We start from the raw sequence: 22036 nt of genomic DNA, 5'->3' as shown, positions 1-22036 counted from the left end.
CCTCTGGATGTAAACTGACCTGAACCTTGATCTTATTTGCCAAGTTACATATGTACCACAACTGGTACTGCTAGTGATTGAGAGAACCGCATGCTATGACCAATTACCTGTAAAATTGACAGGTGGGCATTAAATACAATACACCTAAAATCTATATCACTTTTTACACAAATGACACATTTGGGGACCTGGAAATTCATGACACCCTTGAGGTAATACAAAATTCTTTAGTACACAGACTGACCTGGAGATCCACAACATCCTTGATGTTACCACAGTCCATACACTTGACGACTGAGAACTACAATAACACACAAAACATTATAAAATTCCTCTCTATGTAAACTGACCTGAACCTTGATCTTACTTGGGGGAGAGAACCGCATGCTATGACCAATTACCTGTAAAATTGACAGGTGGGCATTAAATACAATACACCTAAAATCTATGTCACTTTTTACTTTACACAAATGGCACATTTGGGGACCTGGAAATTCATGGCAACCTTGAGGTAATACAAACTTCCTTAGTACACAGACTGACCTGGAGTACTGTCACATGGTTAATCAGTGTGAGGCGATGTGGCACCATCTTTCTTCACTCCTCCTTTTGTTACTGGACCCCTCCTCGTTTCGTTACTGAACCTCCATCCTCTTTTCGTTACTGAACCTCCATGAAGATCCTGAGTAACCTACAAATTAGTTTAGTCACATCACAACTGTACGCCTCATCCTGAAAAAGAGATCATAAACAACTGAGATGTAATGCTAAGATCTTACCAGGCCAGATGAATCTCATCATTGATCTGGGTATTAGTTTGGTCATACAATCAGGAAATAACTGAGATTGTACCACATTTCCCCTAAATAGGTCATGTGATCATTGTCAGTCGGGTGGAACTTTTTCTTAGTCATGGCTTTACAATGCGGTATGTGAACTGTCAATTGTTTGTGCACTGCTGCATGAAGTTTTTTGTTTGTGCACTGTTAAAGAAATGCTAAATTTATATTATCGTACTTCCCTATCAAGACATGGACTGCCATCAATAATATTACAAATCGTCTATCATATGTGTTCACTTTTCCCTTGAGGTGTTACTGGACAGAGACTTTCCAAGAGATTTCCCCTAAATAGGTCACGTGATAATTGTCAGTCAGGTGGAACTTATTTCTTTCCATTAATGCACCATAGAGCTTGTGTACATGTTGTGGCTTTCATTAATCATTATGCACATACCATGGTGCTAAGTTTGTAACAGACTGGAATGTGGTTCGTGGTTTGCTGGTAACTGTGTATGAGCTTGTGTTGTAGCTTTCAACTTCTGTAATAGTATAGCGGTGTAGCCCCCAAAATTGGCAATACTGTGCACATTTTCATAAAGCCACAAAACTTTCCACTTAAATAGTACTCCCCATGACATGCATTTTTAGATATAGTGCCATCGCTGAGTTGACCTTTGGTGACCTTTACAGCCATTTTTGTACAGAAAATTGATCTCCCTGAGGCACTAATTAACTTGTTAAAACATGGTACCAAACAAAAGATCTTGCCGATAGAAACAACTTGGTTTTTAATTGAAGTCAATTGGTGATGAGATTACAAAGTTATGATCATTTTTACTAGCTGCGAAATTTGATAAATTTACCTGCCCTTGAGGTGTGAATTACCTGTGGGCAGATAATTATACATAAATTTATCAAATTTTGCACCTAATAAAAATACTCATAACTTAAGAATGAATTCACCTATTGACTTCAAATAAAAACCAAGTTGTTTCTATCAACAAGATCTTTATTTTGGTACCATGTTTTAACAAGTTAATTAGTGTCTCAGGGAGTTAAAGACAAAAATGATCATTTTCTATACAAAAATGATCATTTTCTATACAAAAATGATCATTTTCTATACAAAAATGGCCATAAAGGTCACCAAAGGTCAAATCAGCGATGGCACTGTATCTAAAAATACATGTATTGAGGAGTACTACTTATGTGGAAAGTTTCATGGCTTTATGAAAAAGTGCACGATTTTTCGGTTGTGCCGCTATACTATAACACCTAGTAAGGGCACTACCAGCTCACTTGCAAGAGCATTTCAGGAGATGTGATATTAACTTGCTTATATCAAGTACAACCAATATTATGTGTGTGAGCATGCATGTATAGTGTTTGCACATTTTTGTGTGTGTCTTGTGCTTGTATATGAAATAAGCATGTGCTTGTATATGAAATAAGCATGTGCTTGTATATAATAGTATGATGTTTGTGATTTCATAACCCTCAGCAAAACATCTTGCTCTACTAGTGGAAAACCAAGTTGTTAAGTTGTTCTCAGGACACTGTGGCCATAGCAGGTTTTATTCATTGGGAATTGATATACTCTAATAGAACAGTCAGGAAATAATATTCTAATAGAACAGTCATAGAGCAATTTAGCTGAATATTTACATCTCTGTCTCCCAGATCCAAGATGCAATCTCAGAGTTGCTATTTCAAGATGATGGCATTCACCAAGATCACCTAGAAAAGCATGTTTTGCAAATAAGTGCTTTACACACATCTTTGGTAACCTTAACTGTAGCCATTACTTGGCCTGACCAGTAAATTGCAATAATTTCAACTGGCCCTTGTCCTAATAAATATTAACAGCTACTATAGGATTGTATGTTATATGCTCATCACTTATCAGCATATTTGTGTTGGGTCGTAACACCTCCACAAGGCAGAATTCATCATACACCCCCATGGCTTGGACATTGAATCTGTAAATTACGTATAACTGACAAAAATTTGTGATATCCCTCCAAAAACACCTTTGCTGTAAAAAAGGCGCTTCCAAGAAACTACAAGTATCTGTAACCCCATGTAAAAACAGCTCAACTGTAGAAAAAACACTCCATGAAATTAACTGGTCTCTGAAAGAGCTGATATCTAGAGCGGCCAAGAATCAATGCTACTACAACTGACTATGATTACCAAAGATTTACCAAGTCCATGCAAGAATACCTTGGCTGTAAATCAGGTAATTAAAAGTAACTGGCAATTAAACAGCTGATATCTGAAGCGGCCAAGAATAAAAGTCAACTTGATGCAACTAACTGCACTGAATTATTAACTTGAAACATTGAATCTTAATCATTCAACTGTGTTCTATACATTCATCCTTGCTACATCCTAAATTAATTCTTTGTAACTCTAATTGGCTGGTAATTTGGCTGCCTTTTTTTCTTTACACTGATTACTGAAAAAAGCAGCCAAATTACCAGCCAATTAGAATTAATTTAGCAAGGGTGAATGTATAGGACACAGTTGAATGATTAAGATTCAGTTAATAATTCAGTGCAGTTAGTTGTATCAAGTTGACTTTTATTCTTGGCCCCTTCAGATATCAGCTGTTTAATTGCCAGTTACTTTTATTTACCTGATTTACAGCCAAGGTATTCTTGTATGGACTCGGTAAATCTTTGGTAATCATAGTCAGTTGTATAGTAGCATTGATTCTTGGCCGCTCCAGATATCAGCTCTTTCAGAGACCAGTTAATTTCATGGAGTGTTTTTTCTACAGTTGAGCTGTTTTTACATGGAGTTACAGATACTTGTAGTTTCTTGGACGCACCTTTTTTTTACAGCAAAGGTGTTTTTGGAGGGTAAGAAGTTACCATAACAAGTATGATTCCATACTGCTTGAGTTTATTTAACATATTCTTCTAGCTACACCCAGTATGACTGGAATCAGTATCACTACATCCAGTATAACAACATCTGGTATGACAACATCCAATATGCCTACATCCAGTATGACTACATCCAGTATGGCAGCATCTAGTGTGACAATATCTGGTATGACAACATCTAGTGTGACAACAACTGCTTTGACAACATCCAGTATGACAACATCTAGTGTGACAACATCCAGTATGACAGCATCTAGTGGGACAATATCTGGTATGACAACATCTAGTGTGACAACAACTGCTTTGACAACATCCAGTATGACTACATCCAGTATGGCAGCATCTAGTGTGACAATATCTGGTATGACAACATCTAGTGTGACAACAACTGCTTTGACAACATCCAGTATGACTACATCTAGTGTGACAACATCCAGTATGACAGCATCTAGTGGGACAATATCTGGTATGACAACATCTAGTGTGACAACAACTGCTTTGACAACATCCAGTATGACTACATCCAGTATGGCAGCATCTAGTGTGACAATATCTGGTATGACAACATCTAGTGTGACAACAACTGCTTTGACAACATCCAGTATGACAACATCTAGTGTGACAACATCCAGTATGACAGCATCTAGTGGGACAATATCTGGTATGACAACATCTAGTGTGACAACAACTGTTTTGACAACATCCAGTATGACAACATCTAGTGTGACAACATCCAGTATGACAGCATCTAGTGGGACAACATCTAGTGTGACAACAACTGCTTTGACAACATCCAGCATGGCAACATCTAGTGTGACAACATCCAGTATGACAGCATCTAGTGTGACAATATCTGGTATGGCAACATCTAGTGTGACAACATCCAGTATGCCTACATCCAGTATGACAGCATCTAGTGTGACAATATCTAGTATGACAACATCTGGTATGACAACATCTAGTGTGACAACATCCAGTATGCCTACATTCAGTATGACAGCATCTAGTGTGACAATATCTGGTATGACAACATCTAGTGCGACAATATCTGGTATGACAACATCCAGTATGACAACATCTGGTGTGACAATATCTGGTATGACAACATCTAGTGTGACAACATCCAGTATGCCTACATTCAGTATGACAGCATCTAGTGTGACAATATCTGGTATGACAACATCTAGTGTGACAACATCCAGTATGCCTACATTCAGTATGACAGCATCTAGTGTGACAATATCTGGTATAACAATATCTAGTGCGACAATATCTGGTATGACAACATCCAGTATGACAACATCTGGTGTGACAATATCTGGTATGACAACATCTAGTGTGACAGCATCCAGTATGCCTACATTCAGTATGACAGCATCTAGTGTGACAATATCTGGTATGACAACATCTAGTGTGACAACAATCGCTTTGACAACATCCAGTATGGCAACATCTAGTGTGACAACATCCAGTATGCCTACATCCAGTATGACAGTATCTAGTGTGACAATATCTGGTATGACAACATCTGGTGTGACAATATCTGGTATGACAACATCTAGTGTGACAACATCCGCTTTGACAACATCCAGTATGACAACATCCAGTATGCCTACATCCAGTATGACAGCATCTAGTGTGACAATATCTGGTATGACAACATCTAGTGTGACAACAACCGTTTTGACAACATTCAGTATGACAACATCTAGTGTGACAACATCCAGCATGCCTACATCCAGTATGACAGCATCTAGTGTGACAATATCTGGTATGACAGCATCTGGCGTGACAATATCTGGTATGACAACATCCAGTATGACTATGTTCAATACATCCTTGACTATATCCAGTACATACATTACCAGTAATAATGGATCTAACATGTCTACGACTTCAGGTATGTATGGAACATATTACTGTATTTACTTGGTTGACATAGTGGCCCAAGTTTAATTTAATTAGTCCCATTTTAGGATTACCTGAAATGAATAAAGGAAGCTCAGAAAGATAGTTGCACAAGGTTGGCTGGTACTCAAATAATGCGTGGAGACCATACTGATTAAAACTAACTAGCTCTAGCTCACTTGTTTTCCTGCAGTTTGTACCAAAACATCATAACTCTTGAGAAACTCTCTGTGAAACAAGTTATCTATCTGACTAGCTTCTCAGGTCACAGGAAGCAGCAACTGCTTCAGCTTAGAAAAGCTTTTCAGAAGCCCATATCAAGCACTTAGAACCAAACATACTATTGCTACACCAAGACCCTACATTCATATTTATTACTACCAGTAAACTCCATTAGTCGTCTAAATAGCAGTAACACACAGTGGAACTGCTCCAATGGAATTAGAATACTAACTCTTAGACATTATGCTAGTACAAATATAGTCCGTTCATGTAGATAGCTATGTCTAGATCCAGGGATATCATGCAGTGCACTGTTGGTATGTAGAGAATATAGTTATTAAAGATGGCTATATCACAAACCATAAATAGGACAGGAATTTTTTTACTACGAAAATTCCACTGTTAGGTAATTATTTTGTAAAGAAATTTGAAGGTATATAGATTATCCCTTCTAAACATAGCCAGAAAAATATCAGTTCTAACTGCTGTGTTAGAATCAAGGATAGTGGGAGCGTTATAAATATTGCTGACTGCTTTTTGCCTGATCCTTGTACTTGTATGTGCATGCATATATGTGTCACAAATCAGCAGTGAACGACAATTCTTTATATGCACATGTGTTGTGTTTAGCAGTGACCACAAGTGATGTAGAAATGACAACTACTGTAAGAATGTGTGCAAGTCCTGTTATGCCAACAGCAACAAGTAAGCCTTAGTTAATACATATAAGTTGTACACAGATTGCACTGAGATTAATACAGACCTTTCAATTCCATTTTAATTCCTTTTTTCGTTTCCATTGTTCTTATAGTGACTGCCTTTTCTTAGTAAAATAGCAAACAACATAGTTTAGCACACATTTCACAGTATAAGGACAGGTTGTGATGTTATAGAGACCCATTTACACCTAGAAATGAGTAGATCTCATGAAATTAAATTTGAGTAGCATATAGTTATCATACAGTAAAAACAATTGAGTTATAATGCAGATACCAACTGTGTGTAACCAGTGTGCTATTGAAATACTCTAATAGTGCAGTCACCTATCGGAGTGTTCATCTGCATTACAAGTGAGAGTTCAGCTACATTACAGCTAGCCCAACATAAAGTGCAGCTATATTACAAGTCACCCTGTAGACAGTATAAAATATTTTGTTTCAAAATACTTTGAACATACGTATGTTGTACCAATGCAATAGTTGTAATACAACGCTAAGCTTTGCATGCAGCAATTTCTAGTGCTGCCTAACCTGAACTGTCTGAACATGTTCTGGATGTGCTGATGTTATTACATGACATTCCATAATTCAATTATCACATGGCCACCTGGTTGCGATAATCACAAGTAGTATACTGCCCAACCCAACTAGAGAGTTCAGCTACGTAACAAGTTACTCTATAGAACTACATAACAGTAGAACGCCATAACAAGTCACCCTGTAGAACATTTAGCCATGTCACAAGTCTCCCTGTAGAGTACTCAGTTATGTAGCAAGCTCATCCTATTAGAATGTTTAGCTGCATAATAATATACAGTTGCAGAATTAATAAGCAACAAAATTTAAATTGACACTAGTCAATTAAATGGACACTAGTCACAAATAGAAAAGTCTCTTGCAGTAAAGGAAAAAGACAAGTAAAAGGAAGCACCAAAGCTAGCCATATAGCCCAGCTTTGGGGTTTGCAATTACAAAGAGAAGTGATATCCATACTTGACTGACATAAGTACTGAACTCCATGTCAGTGGCTTCTCGTGATGGTTACTACATTTGTATAATGATCATCAATAATTTCCATAGTGAATGGATTGATTGCTGCTAAGAAATACTATGCTATAGAGCAATCACTAAAAGTAAACGTAAGTATTATATTTTAGGACTGAGTTCGATTGGGCATACTAATATCATCAGGTATGTAATTGTCATTATTTTTATTTGACTGTATTTATCATGTTTTATGTTTAAGTATGTGAACAATGGGTACAATTTGAATTTCCATTTCGTCATAGTAAGACTATAATCTAATCAAAAAACAGCTAAGCTGTAAAAGAGTGGTGCAGTCTCCAAAAAAGCCTAGGTAAAAAAAAGATGTGAAATCAAAAGTGGTAGCAGTGATGATAGGTTAATGGCAAAAATTTAAATAATGACAATTCAGATGAATTTGCATTAGTTTCACTAGGACTCAGCACCAAATTCATCTGAATGATCATTATTAAATTTTTTGCCATTAACCTACCATCACAGCCCGCCACATTTGATTTCATATCTTTTTCACCATGGCTTTTTTGGAGGCTGCACCCTTTTTTTCACAACTTGGATGTTATTTTATTAGATATCACTTCTTTTTGTAATTTCATAGCCTATGGCCAGCTTTAGGTATTTCTTTTTAACTTGTCTTTTACTTCACTACAGGGAAAAGATTATTATGAGGGAGAAGATTTGTTTAGCTACATGTACATTTAGGCAATATTATGCAATTGTTTTGATTGATGATAAAAATTAAGTCACACAGGTTGAACTGTTTGCAGCTGAATACTCTACAGGGAAATGTGCATGTAGCCAAAATTTTTACTGGGAGACTTGTAATGTATAGCTGTACTCTTTGACTACATGATGAATGGTTTGTAGTTGAACTCACCACAGAGTGACTTGTACCCTAACTAAACTCTTCACCAAAAGAATTGCAAGATAGCTGAACTTTCTACAGGATAGTTTTCTGGTAGGTGAACTCTCCACAGGGTGACATGTTTCTAGCTGTTCTCTCTACAGGATGACTTGTTTCTAGCTGTCCTCTCTACAGGGTGACTTGTTTCTAGCCTTCTAGCTGATTTCTCTACAGGGTGACTTCTTTGTGGCCGAACTTTCTACAGAGTTACTTATTTCTACCTGACCTCTATACAGAGTGATTTGTTTCAAGCTGATCTTTCTATAGGGTTTCTTGTTTCTAGCTGATCTCTCTACAGGGTGACTTGAAAAATAGTTGAACTCTTTGCAGGGTAACTTGTTTTTAGCTGATCTCTCTACAGGGTGAATTGTTTCTAGCTGATCTCTCTACTGAGAGATTTATTTGTAACTGGATTCTCCTTAGGGTGACTTGAATAGTATACTCTCTACAGGGTGCCTTGTTTCCAGCTGATCTCTCTACAGCATGATTTGTTTCTAGCTGATCTTTCTACAGGGTGACTTGTTTCTTGCTGATCTCTCTACAGGGTGACTTACTTCTAGCTGAACTCTCTACAGGGTGACTTGATTTTATCTGATCTCTCTACAGGGTGATTTGAAATGTATAGCTGATCTCTTTACAAGGTTACTTGTTTCTAGCTGATCTCTCTACAGGGTGACTTCATGAACTCTTTGCAGGATAACTTGCTTTTAGCCGATCTCTATACTGAGAGATTTGTTTGTAGTTGACTTGTTTCCAGCTGAACTGGTGACTTGTTTCTAGCTGATCTCTCTACAAGGAGACTTGTTTCTAGCTGATCTCTACAGGATAATTTGTTTCTGACTGATCTCTCTGCAGGGTGATTTGTTTCTAGCTGCTCAACTTAGATTTGTTTGTAGCTGAACTCTCCCCAGGATGACTTGATTCTAGCTGACCTCTCAGGGTGACTTGAAATGTAGCTGAACTCTGCAGGGTGACTTGTCTGGCTGATCTCTCTCTATGTAGCTGGACTCTCTTCAGAATGACTTGTTGTAACTGAACTATCTACAAGGTGACTTATTTGTAGCTGAGTTTTCCACAGGGTGATTTGTTTGTATCTGAACTCTGCACAGGATGACTTTATTGTAACTGAACTCTCTCCGGATGATTTGTTTGTAGCTGAACTCTCTAAAGAGTGACTTTTTGTAGCTAAAATCTCTTTAGGGTGTTTAATACTGAATTCTCCACAGGTTTATAGTTGAACTTTCTACAGGGTGATTTGTTCGTAGCTTAAGTGTGACTTTGTTGTAACTGAAATCTCTCAGGGTGGTTTGTTTAATACTGAATTCTCCACAGGTGATTAGTTTGTAGTTGAACTTTCTACAGAGTGATTTGTTGGTAGCGGAATGCTCCAATGGGTGATTTTTGTAGCTGAACTCTCCACAGGGTGATTAGTTTGTAGGGGTGACTTGTTTGTGGCTGATCCCTTGAAACTGAAATTTGTTTGCAGCTGAGCATATCTACAGGGTGGCTTGTTTGTAACTAAACTGTCTACCAGGTAACTTGTTTGTAGCTGTAATCTCTACAGGGCTAGCTGAACTCTTTACAGGGTGATTTATTTCTTAGTAAACAAGTCAACCCCTAGGGTATTCAGCTACAAACAAGTCACCCGGTACAGAGTTCAGCTACAAACAAATCACCCTGTGAAAAGTTCAGCTAAACTCTCTACAGGGTTACATTTATTTATTTATTATTTATTTAGATTTTACAGCACAAGTACTGAAGGTTTGTAGGACTCCTGGTTCTACAGCCTGTTTAAAGTTGTTACAGAAAGTGTGTTTGAAAAGGTGGAGAAAGGAGAAAAAATCCATGACTGGACCTGGGCAGCCTCGAAGCTGCAGCCATCCGAGTAACGGATGGTCATATTTGTGGCTGATTTATCCAAAAATAATTTTTTTTTGCAGCTGACTTCTCCACAGGGTGATATTTTGTAGCTGAACTCTCTTCAAGGCGACCTGTTTGTGTGTATTGTTTGTAGCTGAGCTCTCTACCGGATGACTTGTTTGTGGCTGAGATTCCACAGAATGATTGTTTGTGGCTAGCTGAAATCTCTACAGGGTGACCTGTTTGCAGCTGAACTCTCTCTAGAATGATGTTTCTAGCTGCATTCTACAGGTGACTTGTTTGTGGCTAAACTCTCCACAAGGTGATTTGCTTGTACCTGATCTCTCCACAGGGTTATTTGTTTGTTGCTGAACTCTCTACAGGGTGATTTGGTCAAAGCTGAAATCTCTACATTGTGACTTACTGAACTCTTTACAGGGTGATTTGTTCATAGCTGAACTCTATATATATGATGACTACTTTGTAGCTGGACACTCTACTGGTGACTTTTTTAGGCTTAACTCCACAAGTAACTTGTTTGTGGCTGACCTCTCCACAGGGTGACTTGTTTGTAGCTGAACTCTCTACAGGGTGATTTGTTTGTAGTTGAACTCTCTACAGGGTGAGTTGAACTCTCTTGTTGTTAGCTGAACTCTCTACATGGTGACTTGATTGTCCCTGAACGTTCTAATAGAGAGACTTACTATGAAGCTGAATGTTTTGTTAGGTGGCTGCACTATTAGAGTATATCAATTGCGCACTTGTTACACCTAGTTGATTTTTGTATGGTTTTTTATCTGATTCCTTATAAACCACTGAAAGATTGTTCTAAAACAATTAATCTATTTCTTTACCTGTTTTCAGCTGATTCCATAAACTAGTTTGCCTAACAAGTAATACTTTTTTATTAACAAAACTGATCTCGATCATGCGCTTTTTATACGTAGTTGGAATTTTTGTTATAACTCCATGATTGTTAGTGCGATTTCTTTCAAACCATAAAAGTTTGCACTATATATGATAGTTACTCCATGTACAGACTGATTTTCAAGTCATTCCTTCAAGCGGTTTACCCTGTGGCCTTGACAGAAAATCGCTATTGCATTTTTTTGAAAATCGCATATAACTCCCTTGTTCTTTATCCAATGTGTACGAAAGTTGGACTGTCAACGTGCTGCATTACGTTCTTACTGCCCTCCAAATTTGAAGATAATCGACTACAGCATGTGTGAGTTTATAGTGATCTTTCTAAGTGTTGCAAAAAGAAGAAAAATACAAAGAAACTAAGATGAACTTTAAAGACACACATTTTAGTGATGGCTGGGCAGATTCAGCTCAAATTTGAAACAGGAGGTACCCCACCCCAAGGGAATCGCCACAGCAAAAATGGTTAATTTCTGGTCAGGCACTATTGAGCTACAGATGCGTGAAAACGGTGTTTTCTTGGTTCATGTAAAATACACACTTGTCTGTCATGCGTCTGTACTGGCTGTACTTGGTCGCACAACACTCTATCATGTGTCTTGATTATCACAATGAAAATATGTAACTGGATTTTGGAAAACCATTCCAAATCGCACATCAGAAGTTTCGAGATAAATGGTTTTAAAGAATTCAAGTCAGCAACACTTGCCAAGGATAGCAATTACGTGTATGAAATTTACACAAAAGATGCATCAATCTAATACATTTCAGACCACTTTCAGTACTTGTAGCTGCTTGTAGAGTTTCCCACCAAATAAGATAGAAAGTCTGAGCAGTTGGATTAGCGAAGTAGTATCACGAGTACTCACAAAGGAATGTAGAGTGGGAGGTGGTGGGGCGGGAAAAAGATAGGCTTTAAAAGGAGGTAGACTTCAACAGATCATGATTGGAGTCCAGACACAAGATTACAGGGCTGTGCTGGCTGATATGTAGAAAATCAACAGAAAAAATGTCTGGCTAACATTATAGGCCATCCACCAGTAAACCACTGATTCTTGCCAAGCCAGACCCTTCACAAGGGCAGAAACCGCCATTCGAGATCTCCTCTGGTGGTTTTAATTTGATTTTGCATGATGTGTGATTTGGATTGGTTTTGTAAAATCTGGCCACATATGGTATAAGCAAAATTGAAACTAAACACTCTTTAAATCTATTCTTTGATCTATGTTTGGTTATTGTACAAAGAGTTACACATGTATAATATTTATGATTTTGCATACTCATGTTGGGTACAAAATGTATGTAGATACATATGTTTGGTTATCATACAAAGAGCTGCACATGTATAGTATTTGATTTTTACATACTCGTGTTGGGTATAAAATGTATGTAGATACCTATATGCCAAGACACTTAAAATTTAATTGAGCATTAGCTCAAAATAGAATAGTACTAAGATGCTGCTGTGAGATATTTGTACTATAAGAATCATGTTTATGCAACATGATTGCATTATTCTATCATTTTAAAGCGATAATGGTATAAATAATATGTTTTGAAATTTGTAATGCAAGGCAGTACTTATTCTAGGGCTATTAGTGGGGACTTCCCCCCTAAAATCTCAAACTCACCCCCTAAGATTGTGAGTGACTACTATACTATACTTAGGTTAAGTTTGTTTTTAAAATGGCACGCAAAACTTATCAAAAAAACTCTCAAATTCAATCTCAGAGTGTTTAATAAGTAAAATTTTCCTAGGTTAATAGTTGCAAACACAACCTTAAAATGCTCTCAAATTCATGTAGCTATATCAGATCATTAATTTTTAAAAACCTCCTAGGATACATACAGTATATAACTAACAAAAATTCCTACATAAAGTGATGGCTTTTCAATATCTGAGAGTCCAAGTTTATCTTGCTTCTTGGTTGTTTTCTAAATAGTATGCTTAACTCATCTTTAAATTCAATCTCAGAGAGTGTAGCTAATTTTGTAAAAAAATCTAGCCATTATACTTTCAAAATGGCATGCACAGAGCAAATATACCCCCAGATTTAATCTCAGATAGCCTGATTTAAAAAGTTTTGCTACAATATAACCATGAACTGAAATAGCTACTCTAATATTCAATTTCAAATAGCATAAGTTTTAAATTAATTCTTGAAAGACATCCACCCATGCAAATCTTTTAATTTGCTAGTACTTTGTGGTATCATACCTCATATCATACAATACAATATCTCAGCGATTTAGTATTTATTCAACAGATTGAACAAACGCAACTCATGGTGCACTACTAATAGAATAATTGTGGACGTGATGCACATGGTTGTCCTAGATATTACATCATTATGTCAGCCTACAAAATGTTAGGTCTATTACACTGATTTTTCTCTTCAAATATTCATGTAGAAGCAAAGAAATACCTCTATATTTCATTAGTCCGTTCTCAACTACAGTTCTGCAGTATTTTGTGATGCCACACCTGATAAAAGATATTAACAAATTCAGTGATGTGCAACTAAATTCATATTGAACGATTACTCAAGTGACTATAAAACTCGTTTGTTAAAGCTTAAGCTCTTACCTCTAATGTACACTCTTGACATCAAAGATGTAGTCTTCCTTATCAAGTCTATCAAATTTCCATCAGATGCTTTCAATAATTATTATAATGACTATTGTACTTTTATATAATTAATAAAAAAATCACTACTACAAGCTCTACCAACCATAGGATCTGGCTTCACCCAATCACAAATCAAAATCAATACTCATGACACAGCCCTCCTGCTATTTTTTCCATATTGAATTCACAGCGGTGCTTTATATGCGTAAAGGAATTCAATAGAGTCTAACATTGTAGCTATGCATATGCTGACTGAAAATACATGGAAATTTTAAACCGATATTCCCCAAGAGATTTTTTGGGACTTTGGATGTGCTTTAGATACTGTGCTATATTTCCATCAAAGTATGCTTTGTATGGCAATAAAGCACACTTTGTGTGAATGTTATGTAACCATAAACACTACCCATGGAGACACAGGAATGTCTACAATTACCCCCACTAACAAGGGACATCGGAAACAGTGGAAATTGAAAACTGAAACTGAAACCGAAAAACTAAAATTGGTCAAAACTTAATATTAACAGGTACCTCTTAACAAAGACCACCTCTATAATAAAACAACCTGTATAATAAGACCATCTCTAAAAATAAGACCACCTCATTATAGTAGTTATGTCAAGTAGGTCCAACAAATATGGCTAAGGTGTACTCATAATGTAATAAAGTATCAATCAATCAGACAGTACTTAAAAGTTAAAAGATTGTACATAAGGATATACTATCTTACCATCCCAAGACCTAAAGTCCGTGGTCATGTCACAAATGAAAATGGAGCAATTGCATGCATAATTTATTCCGCTGATACTGAATTTGATAATGGATTTCTCATGAATTGTGCATGATGTAGGAGTTGCATAGTTGCAAAATCAACATTAATGATCTTGGACTTTGTGTCTCGATAATTGTTTGGCACTCATAATAAGCATCTTTGAAGATTTAAAAACCTGAGGTGACATCAGTAATTACCAAGGCGCAGGTAATTATTGACATCACCTCAGGTTTTTAAATCCTCGAAGACGCCTATCATGAGTGTCCAACTATTACCAAGACACAATATCCAAAATCATTAATTTAACTATGCAACTCTTAAATCATGCACAATTCATGAGAAATCCACTATCAAATCCAGTATCAGCAGAGTAAATTATGAATGCAATTACCCCATTTTCATTGTGACATGACCATAGACTTTAGGTCTTGGCACGGTAAGATAGTATATCTTTATGCACAACCCTGCAGCTGTCATTTTAACTTTTAAGTACTGTCTGATTGATTGATTGATACTTCATTACATTATGAGTACACCTTAGCCATATTTGTTGGACCTACTTGACATAACTACTATAATGAGGTGGTCTTATTAGAGGCGGTCTTATTATACAGGTGGTCTTTGTTAAGAGGTACCTGTTAATATGAAGTTTTGACCAATTTTAGTTTTTCAGTTTCAGTTTTCAATTCCACTGTTTCCAATGTCCCCACTAACAAAGCTATCAACAACATTACCATTGCAATTAACAACAAATTAATGGCTACGTACAAAAATGCTTGTAATTCAACTATAATAATTATACCATTCAGTCTTAAATTGTTCGCTAAACTGTCCATCAGCAATTCATCATTTTGTCCAGTAATTTCTTGGTTAATTAGATTCAGTGGCCGCTCGATACTGACACCTTCAACTTTATTGCATTGATGACTATACTCATGAATGATTAGATAGCTGTACAAACTGTCCATTACTCATGTACACCCTGTAGCTAGTCCTCCTCAGTCATTCTCCACATCCTCCTGTCCCACTACTAAGTGAATTCTGGCTCTGAAGGATCACAAATCAAACGTTAATGGTTACAAATTAACCTTCTGCTAATCATGAGTAGGGACTAGTTTTCTCACCACCAAATGTGTTTCAGGTTGTGATAAGCTATATTAAATGGTTATAACTACTTCTTGATTCCAACTCCAGATTACAGGTTTTTGCAATTGAATTCGGCGACTTTGCAATTGAATTCGTCCCGTTTGCAATTGAATTCGTCGGTTTTGCAATTGAATTCGTCCCGTTTGCAATTGAGTTTGTCGCTTTTGCAATTGAATTCATCCCGTTTGCAATTGAATTCGTCGCTTTTGCAATTGAATTCGTCGCTTTTGCAGTTAAATTCGTCCGTAACAATGGTAGCTGGAGGAAACACGAAAACATGATGTAGCAGCTGCTACAAGAACTTGTTCAAGTACAACAGTAGTAAACAACTCTTTATAAGGCAATAATTCTTCCTCTACAGCCTATCCAGCAACATTCCAAACTCTACTACGCCATTCGCGATTTGTGTGGTCACTCGCGAGCAAGTTAATTAACTTGTCAGACAGCTATCAACTTCGCGTACTACCAGCTCCAATTACTTTCTAGTGTCTCAAGTGTAACTCTCCAAGGCATAAATAGTTCATCTCTTAATGAACGGGTTGGTTTCTTGGAGCCGTTTTGTTTATGACGAATTGTAATGCAAACGCGACAAATTCTATTGCAAAACCGACTAATTCAACTGCAAAACCGACGAATTCAATTGCAAAACCGACGAATTCAATTGCAAACGGGACGAATTCAATTGCAAACGGGACAAATTCAATTGCAAAAACCTGTAATACATTAAACCAGTTAAAGTACTGCTTACACTTGTGCACTACAGAAAATGTAGCACTCAAATATAGCACTTGGCTTCACCTTGTGTTATATTTGCTCGACACACATTTGTGCTATATTTTCCATATAGCACTCACCACGGTGCTTAAACTAGTGTATAGTTATAGATGTGCATAGCATAATTCATCTTCTACAGTTCCTATAGACCTTTTGATTCAGGAATGTTACAATGTCAAAAGCTTTGCTAATCTGCAAGCACTTTAAATGATAATGTATTTAACCATATTTTAACACAGACAGTGACACTTCCAGTAAGGTGCTTGGGCTAGAGCAGTGGCAAGGAGGAATGGTCATTGGAGTTATATGTATGGCAGCTATTGGATTATGTGTTGCGATAAGCCTGGTACATATGATTATTAAGAATGTATTAGTAATACAAATTTATTTATGTAGGTAGTTGGACTGCTTTATATTCTCACAAAAAAGAAAAAGCCATTGACATTATATAGAAGTACTACTTCTTATAGGAGTATAGCTTCTTATGGAAGAAGAGTATCTGCAAGAAGTACTACTTCTTTTAGGAGAAGTATAGCTTCTTATGGAAGAAGGGTATCTGCATATGGAAGAAGATTGTCTTCTGTTAAACGTAATTCCATCTATACACCATTAGATGTACCACTTGCATTTTATGAGGTAACAAGTATTGACTGGTAGCCACATAAGTATCTGCATGTCTTAATTGTGTATTTGTAGAACACAGGTATAACCAATGGTAGACTACTTACACCTGATCAACTTTGTGACAGTGCCCAGAGACTACCAGAACTTTATGAGGAATTTGAGGTTAGTGCGTTAGTGGATTGTGTACACCTTTATACCACATACATAATCATAACTATATAGTCTATACCAAAATTGATCATTACTGAAGCTCTTCATGTGAGCATGGCAGACAAGAACAGACTACAAGACTACCCATTAAGTAAGATTAACTATCATCATGTGTATTATACCATTCCTTGCACAGCTCCTGATTCACGTGTTGTCCTATCTTCATCATCCCACGAGTCCACTTACATTAATGCTAACTATATTAAGGTTTGACATAATAAAGATCAGTTAATACTTAGTCTATGCTATTGCACATATTAGGGTTATGAGGGAGCAGAAAAATATTACATAGGCACTCAAACACCACTCCATAATACCATTAATGACTTCTGGCAGATGTTATGGGAACAAAATCCTGCACTAATAGTGATGATTGGACAAACTGATGAAGTATGGCACTGATTGAATAGTATACATTAACTGTGATATATATATTTGAACAGACCATAGCTTACTGGCCAGATACTGGTGATGTATCATCCCAACAAGAATATGGTCTGATCACTGTGACTGTGGAAGAGCAAGCAGTTGAATTGGACTACACCATCACCACCTTTAGACTATCTCATACTGTTGTAAGTAATTATTTTTAAACTATAGAAAAAAGATGAACTGATTATATCACAGGAAGAGAAGTATATGGATCTAGAACATTATTGGTATAAGAAATGGGGAGCCGGTCAGCTACCACAAGATACAAACGGAATGATCACTTTCTTACAAGAAGTTAACGAAGCTAAAAAATCAAAACATGGTCCTGTAGTGGTTCACTGCAAGTATAATAAACAGAATTTCCAAAGGAAGGCATTTAAATGTATTGATGTTTTGTTCCTCCTAGTAAATAAAAAGTTTTAGCTTGGCTAATTAGTCAGTACATGCAACAACTAGTGACTTTTACCCTTAAAACTTTGCAATATAATTACTACAAAATTTTTCCTTTGGGAATATCCCAAGTATAGGTATATGAGGCTGTTATGAACAAATTATTTGTAGTTGTGGACTGGATCGCAGTGGGATTTTCATAGCTACTGATATAGCAAGACAACAGTTGGAGAATGAAAACCAAGTTGATGTTGTTAATATTGTCACCAACATGAGGGAAGACAGAAGAGGAATGATATCAACAAAAGAACAGTATGCATTTGTTTATCAGGTCAGTGTAGTGTAAGTGCAGTGGAGGATCTAGGTGGATTTCTGTGGTTTCGGCAGAACCCCTTTTAAATTTAGCTCCGTGATACACTGTTAAGATGTAATGACAATCCACACAAAAATAGCCAAGCTGTGAAAAATGGTGCGGCTTTAAAAAGCCTGGGTGAAAAAAGTTGTGAAATCAAAGGTGGCAGCCAAGAAATGGCTGCAGTGATGTTAATGCTAATAAATGATGCACACAGCCATTATTAAAAAGTTTTAGTGTTAACATCATTGCAGCCATTTCTTGGCTGCCACCTTTGATTTCACAACTTTTCCCACCCAGGCTTTTTAAGGCCACACCATTTTTCACAGCTTGGCTGTTTTTGTGTGCATTTTACTTCTTTTTGTACTTTATAAGCCCCCAAAACCAGCCTATGGCTGACTTTGAGGTATGTTTTATTCAAATTTCTTCTTTTCTATGCAGACACAATGATGATTATTGAAGACAGACTTATAAATATATTGCATTGCATGATTTAATTTCAATATTTGATAATATTATTGTAATACTCTAATAGAGTGCACATTTTTTTTTGAGGATTTCTAATAGACCATACATAGCTAGAATGTTCTAGCACAATCTAGAACTTCTATTGGTAGATCTATGAAATTCAAAATGTTTGATTATAAGCAGATTTAAACTAGAAATTTCATTTATAAAGCAGAAATTAAGTGAGGTAATCAGCGAAGGTAGCAATGGTTCAGTGGTTAAGGATGCAGGTGTTAGGTATGGAGGTCCCTGGTTCGAACTTTAGAAAGGTTTTTTCCCCAACATTTTTTGTACACCTTTTTACCCTTCTATTAAAGTATCTTGATCCTGTGATTTTACACTTGTTTGGTTATTGCTTTATAACTTTGTCGCTGTAACTCTGTCGCTATTCAAACTATCAAAAGGCACTGTTACAATGATCAGCTTATCTACACACCAATTCCCAAGTTATTACTATACTCAGTTTACCCTATAGCCGTGACAGAAGTTTGATCTTTTTTTACGTGAATAAATACTCATAACTCCTTGGATATTCCTCAGATTCACAGCAAACTTGGTAGTGAATCCACTGTTACACGCTCTTCATTTGTGCCAATGATCCAGGCAATTGAGTTACATGTTTGCGTTTTATAGCAATTTTTGCAAAGTGTACGAAAATAAATTGAAGCCCCTGTACGACATAAGAAAAAACTGAAGAAATTAAAAAGCTTTAAACACCCATATCTCGCAAATGGCTGTTGAAAATTTAATCAAATTTGCTGTGTGGCCTACCCTCTATGGCATAATGCAAAAATGGTGTGATTTAGAGAAGGGGCCATGGAGCTACGTATGCACGCATGAAAAAGTTGTTTTCTTTCTTCCTGTCAATGTACTCACAGTGTGGTGCGCCAGCTTTCTTTGCCGCACTACACACTACCGTGTGTCTTGATTTATCATAGCTAAACACTGCAGCTTTAATTGAAAAGAAATTACAACTTACTCTAGTGGTAGTAGTGTGTGTGGCTTGAATAGCTTGTACATGTAGTAGAAGTGACCAAGAAGACTATATTGTGATAAACTGCTGAAATTCAATTTTTCAATTTTCCTAGGAGGTATGCCCCCATGTAGATCCACCTAGTTTAGGATGTTAGTGTATATTAAGGTATGATCCCTATATAATTACCTAGTTATATATATAGTGTTAAGGTTACGGTATAGTCACGGGCAATCATTCAAAATTTTGAATGCCTATTGATACTTTTGATAAGTCCATAAAACCAGTCTAGCAGCGTGAAAAGTTGAAGCCCTTCATATTTAATGTTTTATGTAGCTACAGTGTAGTTTGAGGCAGGTAGAACACTACAATTTGTTGTAGCAACACAAGTAAGCCAGCCCATCACTCAGCTTCAGCTGTCACTACCATGTTTTTCCATCCCCAAATACAGCAAAAGCTGTAGGCTCTATTGGCTTTTCTGGGGCATAGTGATACTGTATATTAAATTTATTAGGTCCTGTGGAAGCATTTTTGGCATGTTTCTTCCCAGTGACTCAGATACAAGCCTTCAAAGAGCTTGTTTCACTCGAAAAAACTACTAAAAGTTCAGTAAAACGTCTGTACAACCAGTGACTTAAATCGCTTCCACAGAACCTAGATATTTTAGTTGTTTAGCCACTTGTTTTGAAATTATAAGGATTCAGTAATCTGTTAGTCTGGTTTTTGGTGGCGCATTTTTATAAAACATCGCTCTATTGTAGACCACACACCCGAAAACAGTCGTTGTTCTGTAGTAAAAACAAACAAGCACAATTAGTTGTATTGCTAACACAACACAGTTGTTGAAATTATTTATCCCTGCTTGGTTTAAAGCAGGTTTTGTAATTTGTTCCACCCACGCATTTTAAACTATTCCGTAACCTTAAGTCTAGCTAGGCCTCAAAGTCTGGCTATATACTCCTGGTTTAAAGCACTGATTTGTGATGTTTATTAACTTAAGGTAGTCTTAAAATCAGAGCTTGGAAGCATGTCCTCATCAGATGCCTTACTATTATCTACAATTCATTTTCAGAAATCCACTTTAAAAATCTTAGATTCACTACTGGAGTGTAGCTGCCAGATTGATTGTATGTAATTTTGTTACAGATTTTGAGTGACTGGGTGAATCATTTGCAACCATCAATAGGTACAGATGAACCAACAACAAGCACAGTACTTTAACTATACACATCTATATCACTATACTTATATCTTATACATGTAATTGTGATGTTCTAATAGTTGTTATTTATTAACAACATTTATTGCAAACAGTACATGCAGGTTGTATAATATATTTTCCCTCTTAAAATTGATGTTTAAGTTCAGGGGCATTGGGAGATACAGATAATGTTATATAGCTTACACAAGTCTGATCTGAGAAGACTTGCACAATTTGTCTATTTTGAAAGGGTATATAGATAAGAAATTAAGAAAACTATAGTTTTTTATGGCATTAAGACAGCTTGTCATGGGTCAATATACTTATGAATTCATAATAGACTTCCTATACATATATATCCACAGGGATGCATGTACACAGAAATTTTGAGAATAGGGTTTTTTACTGTAGCAAGTTGACTGTTTTATTATGTGGGAAACCATTGCTTCATTATTAAGATTCATAAAAAGTGTCATGATGGATCCCAATTTTTTGAAATTCAACTATAAACAAGTGATAGCTCTCACTAATCTGATGTAAGGAGCATAGTATATTTTTATGCACTTAAATATTTGCAAAGAATTGTAGGTGTCAGATGTTGGTAATTAACACCCTATTCATATACCTTCTGAACCAGGTACAGCATGGCATGACTCTAGCAAACGTATTAAAGCTGTTCTACAAAATGGTTACAATGTACTGTACTTTTGGTAGATTATTTGCTCTGACGACACATTAATATTCTTGGTGAAAGGAGCACCAATAGTTTAAACAT

The 22036-nt window shown here is 36.5% G+C and overlaps 1 protein-coding gene across 1 annotated transcript in view; it reads left to right on the top strand.

The window, feature by feature from the left end:
• LOC136251450 (mucin-22-like) overlaps positions 1-21376 on the top strand; it is an 87370-nt gene extending 65994 nt beyond the window's left edge. Inside the window, exons 10-21 of the mRNA XM_066043905.1 lie at positions 3711-5573; positions 6434-6508; positions 16812-16918; positions 16969-17208; positions 17269-17358; positions 17419-17497; positions 17543-17613; positions 17668-17796; positions 17850-17981; positions 18034-18182; positions 18400-18559; positions 21207-21376. Coding sequence (XP_065899977.1) covers positions 3711-5573; positions 6434-6508; positions 16812-16918; positions 16969-17208; positions 17269-17358; positions 17419-17497; positions 17543-17613; positions 17668-17796; positions 17850-17981; positions 18034-18182; positions 18400-18559; positions 21207-21281 — 3170 coding nt within the window. The 3' untranslated portion in view covers positions 21282-21376. The remainder of the gene's footprint in view (positions 1-3710; positions 5574-6433; positions 6509-16811; positions 16919-16968; positions 17209-17268; positions 17359-17418; positions 17498-17542; positions 17614-17667; positions 17797-17849; positions 17982-18033; positions 18183-18399; positions 18560-21206) is intronic.
• The last annotated feature ends 660 nt before the right edge of the window (positions 21377-22036 follow it).

This window comes from Dysidea avara, chromosome 3, assembly GCF_963678975.1.
Source record: "Dysidea avara chromosome 3, odDysAvar1.4, whole genome shotgun sequence".
NCBI classification, from domain to species: Eukaryota; Metazoa; Porifera; class Demospongiae; order Dictyoceratida; family Dysideidae; genus Dysidea; species Dysidea avara.
The sequence above is the reverse complement of the archived record's forward strand: the minus strand, read 5'-3'. Positions and strand labels throughout refer to the sequence as shown.